The sequence below is a fragment of the Panthera onca genome, chromosome D2, assembly GCF_046562875.1.
Source record: "Panthera onca isolate mPanOnc1 chromosome D2, mPanOnc1 haplotype 2, whole genome shotgun sequence".
Taxonomy (NCBI): Eukaryota; Metazoa; Chordata; class Mammalia; order Carnivora; family Felidae; genus Panthera; species Panthera onca.
Window position 1 is genome coordinate 82,279,113 of NC_138349.1, and position 10,283 is coordinate 82,289,395.

At 42.5% G+C, this 10,283-nt stretch overlaps 1 protein-coding gene across 3 annotated transcripts in view; it reads left to right on the plus strand.

The window, feature by feature from the left end:
- Positions 1-10,064, plus strand: part of ASAH2 (N-acylsphingosine amidohydrolase 2) — an 83,136-nt gene extending 73,072 nt beyond the window's left edge. For all 3 annotated transcript variants that reach the window (XM_078434121.2, XM_078434119.1, XM_078434120.1), the window contains 3 exons: positions 4,410-4,469; positions 7,813-7,901; positions 9,852-10,064. In XM_078434121.2, coding sequence (XP_078290247.1) covers positions 4,410-4,469; positions 7,813-7,901; positions 9,852-10,041 — 339 coding nt within the window. In that variant the 3' untranslated portion in view covers positions 10,042-10,064. The remainder of the gene's footprint in view (positions 1-4,409; positions 4,470-7,812; positions 7,902-9,851) is intronic.
- The last annotated feature ends 219 nt before the right edge of the window (positions 10,065-10,283 follow it).

Here is a 10,283-nt window from a genome sequence, read left to right on the forward strand (position 1 = left end):
AACAGGCTTCCTTATTCTTTTTTGGATTTCTTTTCTGGATGCTTTTAATTTTTTTTCCTTATTGCACTGGCTGGAATCTCCAATACGATGTTGAATAGAAGTTGTAAGACTGGGCATCCTTGTCTTGTTTCTAATTTTAGGAGGAAGAGTAGTCATTAAGTATGACGTTTTCTTTATGATTTTTGTAGACGCCTTTTATCAAGTTGAGAAAGTTCCCTTGTAGGCCAATTTTTTTCTCTTTTCCTTCCTTCCTTCCTTCCTTCCTTTCTTTCCTCTAAGAATAGAGGTTGGATTTGTTTCAAATGCTTTTCTATGTCTTCTGAAGTGACCATGAGGGATTTTGTCTCTTATTCTATTCATATAGTGTATCACATTTGTTGATTTTCAGATATTAAATAAATACCCTTTAGTAATGGTGTATAATCCTTTCTATATGCTGTTGCATTTGGTTAGTTAATATTTTGCTGAAGTTTTATACTCACGTCCATGAGGACTTTTGCTGTCTTTTCACATGTTGTCTTAGTTGCCTTTTGTGTTAGGGAAACACTAGTCTCAAAGAATGAGTTAGCAAGGGTTTCCTCCTGCATTTTCTGAAAGTGCATAGAACATATTGGTATTATTTCTTCTTTAAATATTCTATCAGATTTTTCAGCAGAGCCACACGGACCTTGGCTTCTCTTTATGGCAAAATTTTTATTTACTAATTCAATTTCCTTACTCCTTATAAGCCTAACCAGATTTTCTATTTTTTCTTGAGTCAATTATGTATCTTTCTCAGCATTTAATTTGTCTTGAGGAATCTGTATCTTCCTAAAAGTTTGGATCTTCCTAGGAATTTGCCCGTTTCATGTAAGTTGTCTACTTTGTTGAGATAAAGTTCATAATAGGTTCTCACAATCCTTTTAATTTCTGTAGGGCCAACAACAATGTCCTTTCTTTCTTCCTGATTTTGATAATTTCTGTCTTCAAAGCGCTAGCTTTTACCTTCATTGATTTTATCTTTTTTTTTTTTTTTTCTGTTTCTATTTCACAGATTTTTGCTCTGGTGTTCTGTATTCTTCCTTCTGATGGCTTTGCTTTTATTTTGCTCTTCTCATTTTTTAAGGTTGGAAGCTCTTCTTATGTTTGACTGTACCTTTTTTTTTTTTTAATTCCTCTGTTGATTTTTAAAAATGGTAGATATTTTTAATTATTCTTCTAGCCGTTTTCGAGACTCAAGAAGTCTCTCCTCTCCACACTCTACACTCGGTAGTTGTGACAGCAGGCGTATAGAGGTTCTCCCCACGCCAAGCAATTCTTTAGTCTTCTGCAGACACCCCATTGGTGTCCTACAATTGAATTCACTTCTGACACTGTCTGCTGGGGGTTGGCACATACTCCACAGGTTGAGGGCTCAGTCCCACAGACAGGACCCCCCAGCCCCTCACGCTTCAGATACCAATGGCGAATCTAAGTTGTCGCATCTGCTTCTGACCCATTGGCTATGAACTGGAGATCCCCAAATGCCCCATCTCGGGTTAAGTAACTTGCTAGAACAGGCTTAGAGAACTCAGGAAAACAGTTTACTTGCTAGGTTATACACAGATACGACTCAGGAACAGCCTGAGGGCAGAGATGCAGAGAGGGCAAGGGGTAGGGGAGGAATGTCAAGCTTCCGTGACCTCTCCAGGAAGGGCCCCCTACCAGCTTCTCCAAGCATTCGCCAACCTAGAAGCTCTGGTGAACCCTAGACTTGAGGGACTTTTATGCTGATTAAATCATCAGCTGTTGATGATGAACCCAACTCCCAGCCCCTTTCCAGTCCCTGGAGATCGGGGCGTAGGACTTGATCCTTTCAACCGTCTAATCACCTGGTTGATTACCTGGCACCAGCCCTCACCTTGAGGCTATCGGGAAACCCACACCAAAGGCCATGTCACTAAGGTACAATCAGACCCATCCTTCGGGGATTCTAAGGCTGGAAATGTGCCAGGAAATGGGGGCAGGAAGGGAGGCTTAACTGACTGAGCCCCCCGCCAGGCGCCCCTAGAATATTTTGAATTGAGCCCACGTATTTACCCTTCGGGTGCTGCTTACTGTTTTCTAAGGAATTTGAGTTATTGTTACCATCTAGCATCATTTCCTTTCAGCATGAGGAACTTCCACTGGTATTTCTCCAAGGGCAGGTCTGTAACAACACAATCTCTCAGGCTTCATTGATCTGGAAGGGCTGTATTTTCCCTTTATCTCTGAAGAACATTTCGCTGTGTTCTTGGTTGCCAAATGTTTTTCTTTCATCACTTTGAATGTGTCACACGGTTGCCCTGTTCTTTGCTCTCTAATGAGAAGTCAATTGCTAATCCTGGGGTGTGCCTGTAAGTAATGCATTGTATTTCCCTTAACTGCTTTCAAGATTTTCTTTTCTTTTCTTTTTTTGTCTCTGACTGCCACCTGTGTGCTACAATGTATCTAAGTGTGAAACACTTTGGGATTATCCTACTTGGGATGTGTTGAGTTCCTTGGCTCCTCAAGGTAACGTTTATCAAGTTTGGGAAGATTTCATCCATTATTTCTTCAAAAAGAGTTTTGTTTGTTTCTCTCTTTCCTCTAATTCGGGGTCTTCTGTTTTGTGAATGTCAGTATACCTGAGGGCCCATGTGTTTTTGGTTTTTTTTGAGGCTTTATCAATTTTTCTTCACTTTTCTCTGTCCATTCTTCTGATAAAATAATTTGTAATTGATAAATGCTAGTTCACTTATCCTCTCTTCTGTCATCTCGTATTTGCTATTAAGCCCTTACTGAGGAATTTCTCACATCAGTTGTGATTTTTGGTTCCAAACATCTGATTGGATGCTTAATCCATCTTTAAAGTTACTTCTCCTAGGGCGCCTGGGTGGCTCAGTTGGTTGAGCATCTGACTCTTGATTTCAGCTCAGGTCGTGATCGCATGGTTCATGAGTTTAAACCCCACACAGGGCTCTGTGCTGATAGCGTGGAGCCTACTTGGGATTCTCTCTCTCTCTCGCTCTCTGCCCCTCCCTCCCCATTCTCTCTCTCTCAAAATAAACAAGTAAACATTTTTTAATTAAAAGAAATAAAATAAATAAAATTACTTTTCTTCACTGAGGTTCTCTAGGTCATTATCATCATAAGAATTTCTTCAGTTCTTTACACATAATTTCTATTAGTTCACAGAACATCCTTATAACAGCTGCTTTGAAGTTTGCGTCTGGTTTAACGACAATGACAATGTCTGGGGGCACAGAAAGTCAGTTTTGATTGCTGCTTTTTCCTCTCAATATGAGCCATATTTTCATATACGCACATCTCATCATTTTTTGTTGTTGAATCCTGGATGTGTTTTGCTATATTGTAGCAATTCTGGATTCTGGCCTCACCTCTCCACCCCCGGCCTTGTTGTTTTTGTTTGTTTGTTTGCTCATCGAAAACTTGACTAAGTTAGTGAGCTCTGTCTCTCTTAAGTGTGGCTCTCAAGGTGTTGCCCCCGTAGTTACCTCACTCAGTGTTCAGCCCACTATTGATCAGAGTTTGTGCTTGGATGCTTCAGGGAGTAAGAATTTCAGTCTCTGCGGACACAGTCTTCTCTTGGCTTCAGGTGGTTGTCTTACAGAGTTGTGAGGAACTTCCCACACCTCTCCAGAGTTCTCTCTCTCTGTGGCTCTCCTCTGCCCGGTGCCCTCTTCTGTCTGTCACTCTACCTCGTCAACGCAAGACTTCCTGGCCTTCGTGGACCCCACAAGGCTGCCTTACTTTGCCTGAGCTCTGCCTCTTTGTGCTGTGAATGGCACGCTCTGAAGGCGTTAAGTTGATCACTGTGTCTGTTTTCCATCACTCTAGGATCACTCTTTCCATTGCTTGTTTTCCTTGCCCTGCAACCATTGTATAAAACACACCTGTCCAGCTCTTCTGGTTGTTTCCAGTGCGGGGGATGGGGCGGGGGGGGGGGGGGGAGGGGGAGACGCACACCCTGTCATTCTGCCTCGTATCTCGTTCATGCCAGTGTAAGCACAAGTCACTCGTGGGAAGTTTTGATCGCTCTTATGTAAGTCAGTCCGTTTCCTATATGTGTGTTGGAGGGAAGTGTGAGAAAATAGCAAAGGCTGAAGAAGCAGCTTTAATGCACTGTCGCTGACATGAGCCATAGCTCTCTGTTTTCATCTACATCTGAATATACTAAAGGCAAATTCACTGGCGAAAAATTGTAGAGCAATTTACTGGCCCCAAATTCCTGTGTCCACTCTTGCAAGGGCATGTTCTCTGATAGTCTGAGAAGATAGCTCACTTGGTTAAATAGAATAAAATCTGTACAGGTGCCCAGCATCCTAGAACATTTCATAAATCATGGCCTAAATCTGAGCCCAGCAAAGAATGCTTTTATTAAAACTCATAAAATGAGTTTTTATTTTCAGGGAGAAGTTGCCGAAGTGATATTTGTAGGCGCTAACCCAAAGAATTCAGCAGAAAACCAGGTAAGCATCAACGATTCTTTTTATAGATTTCAACCCACTTTTCAGTCTTTGTTTGAAAATCCTTCTAGAGGTTAACAACATAATGACAAAATATTCCTACTTGATTTTCATCTTATTTTTTTAAATTTTTTAAATGTGTATTTATTTTTGAGAGAGGAACAGAGAGAAAGAGAGAGAGAGAGACAGGCAGAGAGAGAGGGAGACACAGAGGCTCTGAGCTGTCAGCACAGAGCCCCATGCAGGGCTCAAACCCACAAACCATGAGACCGTGACCAGAGCCGAAGTCCGATGCTTAACTGACTGAGTCACCCAGGTGCCCCTCATCTTATTTTTTTTAAGTGTGGGAAATTTTTCAGTAGGAACAGTAATGTAGAATTAAGTCTGGGAAAAAAAGCACATGGGAAACATTTAACTGGCTCTGCTTAGGCTCACATGTTGCACAATACAGAAAGAACTGCACTGTCTCTTGAGAAGCTATAAATTTGAGTACAATCCCATTTATGTATTCCAACTTAGAAACCCGACTAAATTTGGAAAAATAAAGCGCCAAGGATGAAGTGTATCTTTGGTTCCTTCCTACCCCTGTTTTGGCCCCTCTCCTCCAGGATCCTGGCCTCTGGTCCTACCTATACTGTCGTGGAGGGGGTGCCCTCCTGGGTTGGAGCCCTTTATCTTGCATTTGCCATTTCCCTACTCTTTACTACTGGCGCTAATTGGATATTTATTTCTTTACCTCGAAAAATGACACAAGAAATACATGTTCAATGTAAAAATAGGCAATATAGAAGGTTTTTAAAGCAGAATAGGAGGGGCGCCTGGGTGGCTCATTGAGTTAAGCGTCCGACTTCGGCTCAGGTCGTGATCTCACGGTTTGTGGGTTCGAGCCCAACATCGGGCTCTGTGCTGACCGCTCGGAGCCTGGAGCCTGCTTTGAATTTTGTGTGTCCGTCTCTCTCTGCACCCACCCCTGCTCGTGTTCTGTCTCTGTCTCAAAAATAACATAAAAACATTAAAAAAAAATAGAGTTCGAAAGTACCTGTCTTTCCATAAACGTTTTTAGAGGTAATAATTGTTCATAGTTTGTTACATATCAGTTCATACTTTACTGTTTTTATATCCACATAGAAGACACATGACAAAGTGCATATATGTAATATGGCTATTAATAAAATGAATTCATTTTACTCCTCTGTAACTCCTTTAGAATGTTCTTATAACTACCCAAGCAACAGCTAGATACGTTCTGGTTGTAAAAATTCAAACAACAAAGAAAGCTGTAGAAGAAAAGGAGTAAGTATACAAAAATGATTTCGAGGTCAGACTTTTTTTTATTGTGGTCGAGGGTACATTTATTCCGTCCATGAGCCATTCTTCCCGGGGACCATCGTTACTTACAACCCCAAACGCCTTTTCTCCAAATCTGCCTTCCATTTCCGTTCATTGAAATCTCATTATTGCTGTGATAATAATTGTGGCAAGAGGACATTGGCAAATACGCCATTAGGGAAAAATGTTCTCCTGCTTGGAAAGTCAACACGCACCCGTTTGCAATAATTTCTCTAGGCAGTCAAACTCTGTCATAATATTTGCATGTTTATAGCATTGTTTTCGGGAGATCTCAAAGTGTGGTAGCAAAACTGCAGGATTAATTGTCATTTGATATCCTTGGGGCGGAGAAAGGCTAATCGTCACTATTGCCATGGAGAAGCAGGAGAACAAAATGCTTAGAGCACTGTAATGAGAAAATAATTAATTCCTTAAAAATTTTTTTTTGTAATGTTTATTTATTTTTGAGAGAGAGAGACAGAGCACAAGCAAGGGAGGGACAGAGAGAGAGGGAACACAGAATCTGAAGCAGCCTCCAGGCTCTGAGCTGTCAGCACAGAGTCTGACACGGGGCTCGAACCCCCAGACCGTGAGATCACGACCTGAGCCAAAGTCGAATGCTTAACTGACTGAGCCACCCAGGCTCCCCTAGAATTAATTTCTAAGAAGGCCCTGGGACTCAGCACACGACAGTTTCCACTCCCCTCTTTTGTTGGTAATCGGGACCTCCTCACCTCTGCTTATTCTTTACAGGCGCTACGTGAAGTGCTCTGTGTATGTTGTCACCTCGGTCTAATTCAATCCTTACTTCTGTGCATTGGGTTACATTTTATTATCCCCATGTTACAGACGAAGAAACTGAGGCCTAGAGAAAGATCCAGTAACTTGTATGAAGCACTTGTGTGTCAGGAGTTGTGTGTCAGGAGCTGTGTGTTGGGAGGTGGGAAATGGTAGTCACATAGTTCACATAGTCAGTGGCCTACCCTCGTTCTCTGGTCCCCACTCTAGACCTGTGCGCCAGGGATCACCCTATCTCCTACTCCATCAACAGCCTCCCCGATGTCACTCTGCCCTAAATGGCCGGAAGCCATTCTCTTTACAAGTGACCATCATAGTGAAAACTTCTTCATTGAATATAACCCATCAGCTGAGTAGTATTTTAGATAATCCCATGGCCCAGTTGTAAATAAGTGATCCATTCACCAGAGTGTTATTTGAACATCTACACGTGACAGGTGTAAAGGACTGTAATGGATAAAAATGAATTAGACACAGGTCCTGCCCTTAAGGGCCACAATCTAAAGATTTTTGAGGAAAATTAGAGATTATGGCCTCTGTATCTTTTAATTTGTTATATCAAATCTGCACTGTATTTGAAGCTGAATTGTTGGTCTGAAATGAATTATTATCGCAATTTTCCAATGGGGGAATGAAACCTGCTCGTGATGTGCTTTCTAGGAATCCATTATGACAAAATATAGGGATTGCTTTCAGCATCTAAGATGGGGAAGGTTTATGCATCATTTTCAATTCTTTTCACTTGGGAGACATATTTACTAATAATTCATTTACCCAGAGATGGAAAGATGAAGAAACATTCCCATTTTCCCTCCTACGTCTTGAAATGACAAGAGAAAGTCTTGGAATATAGATCAATAAACATGTCTTGAAAAGGCTTGACTTAGGCCTTTTTTAGAATCTCGAGTTTTATTCGGTCTCTTCTCTGCCCCGGTTTGCAAAATTTGCTATCAGCTCTAAAATTATGGTCCATTCACTTTTCTTAAAAAAAAAAAAAAAAAAAAAGAAAGTCATGGTGTGTAATAGCATGGGTAAAGTGACATTCTGAAGACCTAGCACGGAATGTAGAGAGATATGCACCTGAGAATATGGACGAAATTCTAATACGTTTTTACACAAGGTATTGGCAGCTCAGCCTACAGACCACAAGGACGTACTTACAGGCAGGCACCTTTTATGACCGTGCGGGGTCTCATCAAATGTGTCAATTGCGTTTCAGACCCATCAGACCTTCCTCACTGTCGAGAAATACGAGGCCACATCAGCAACGTGGCGGATAGTACATAACGACGCCTCCTGGGAGACACGGTGAGCTCGCCTGTTGGACATTTTGTCTTTCAAGCCATGGGAACAGTCGGTCAGTGAAGCGGGGAAGACAAATGGGAACACGGGCTCAAGGCCGGAAATCACTGCTATCAAATTCCCATGGAGCCTTCTGGCCATATTTAGTGGATTTATTCGACTCCATTTGGATTCTCTTTCCCTGCAGAACAGTGGGACATGTGCTACTGTCAGGAGAGGTGCTAATGAGGTTGTGGCCTCCATTTTTGTAAACATCTGTTAATTTTGTTCTTTTCCACGGCCATGGACATTACCCCTGAAGGCTGGCTAGCCTCAGCCATTCTTGCAAATGGGTCGCGAGGCACACGGGCCTCTGTAGGGCCTGACAGTTCCTTCTGGGAAAATAACAAGAGTCTATGGGCAAAATGATTACATGTTTATACGTGGCCAATGATTCTTCATTGGAATTACTAACACACGAGAAGCTTGAGTGTTTATCTTTTCCTGACTCCAGTGAGAAAGAATTTGCTTCTGGAGTTTCCTCGGAGAGGCGTATCTCTGTGTTTTTGTTACCAAATCCCTGAGCCGAATAAATATTTTGAAGATTTGCAAGTGGCATCTGAGATAAGAAAATGTTTTTGTTCCCGAGCGCATCAATTTCACACCGCAGGACAGTGGCAGGGGAGTGGGCAAAAATTTTGGCAACTTGTACCTGACTCACATCACCTTAGATTAGGTCATTAGTTGCGTGTTGGTTTCCTTCACGTGGTTAACTGAAAATAGAGATGGGACCGTGCTGGGGCCCCTGTGATCGCCAGACATAAATCTGGGCCTCAATTTTCCTCAGATGTTTAGGAATCTCGGGCACAGATCATTTTTAAACAAATAATAAATACATATTTAGGGTTAAGATAAGATTATACAGACGATAAAAAAGCATGATTTGTTTTCAAAAGCCCCAAATCGGAACAGCAGTGAACACTGAGGATATGTATAGGCTTGCTTCTGCCTTGTTCAGCAGCAGCTGGAATGTCACCTCTGTCATGAGAGCACAGGGCCTGTCGCTGAAACACGCAGAATGTTGAGAATACTCTCTCCACCCAGGGAACTTACTGTCTACACAGTTGGGGTTATCAGTCAGTCACCCACTCTATCTCACTTACCTGCAAGAGTATCTCAGCCGCTTGAGGTGGTCAACAAGGGCTTGTGTGAGCTGACTCCGTCTGTTTTTGTGACCTCAGCCCCTGTGTCACACTTCGCTGCCCCTTCCTTCTGCTCTTCCGCTGCACCACGTTTTTTCCTGCTCGGAACGCTTCGCACCCTCTGTTCCTTCTACCTAGAATGTCTTTCCTCTGGGCACATGTGGGTTCAGCTTAAATAACATCTCCGTAGAGATACCGCTGCCATACTTGTTTCGTTTCACCCACCACTTTTAAAAATCATTTCTCAGTTTACCCGTTCACTGCCTTTCTTCCCCCCCTTGCCCTGGTAGAACACAAGCTCCATGGAACTTGGAGCCATGTCTGTCTTGCTTATGGCCGTATCCTCGTGCCTCTAGAAAAGAGTCTGGCGCATGCACTCGTGAAGTAGATATTTTTAACAAATGAATCTGGCTGGGAGAGGAAGTGTCAGTTGAAGCAGAGGACAGCAAGGGCAGAAACAGTGCCACAGCCATTCTCAAACAGGAGACATCTGTGTTCTGAGTATCGGGTGAGGCTTTTTGGGGATGGATAAGGTTTGGGTGGTTATAAAGGTAGAACAGGCAAGACAATTTCTACAACTGGCTATTAACTAAAGGTTCCCTTCTAGAAAGTATTTGTCCCTGTTTTGTTCATTGCTGCACTCCCAGTATCTAGGAGAGTGCCTGGCTTATGGTTGGTACTCCCTGAATGTTCATATAATGACCAGTCCTACCTTTGTTGAATCACACCTTTTTAAGAGTAAAACTTGGTTTGTTTGTTTGTTTCCTACCAACAGTTTCTATTGGCACAAGGGATTGCTGGGTCACAGCAATGCGACGATACAATGGCATATTCCGGGTACTGCCCAGCCTGGAATCTACAGAATGAGATACTTCGGACACCATCGGAAACAGGACTTTCTCAAGCCGGCCGTCATACTTCCATTTGAAAGCACTTCCTCCGCCTTTGAAGTTGTAACTAGTTAATGAAAAGTTGACGAATAATTTAACGCGTGGCTGTCCTCCCTAATTTATAAAAATGATTTCACACGAATGTAAACAATTAGGATGACTTCTATAATTGTCCCTGTTTGAGGACAGATAGTTTCCTGTGAATGGGACAGAGGTGTGTGTGTGTGTGTGTCTGTGTGTGTGAGTGTGTGTGTGTGTGTGTGACTGGTGGTCTAGAGCCTAACACATGATTTTCCTCGGGGCCTTGCAACTGTTTG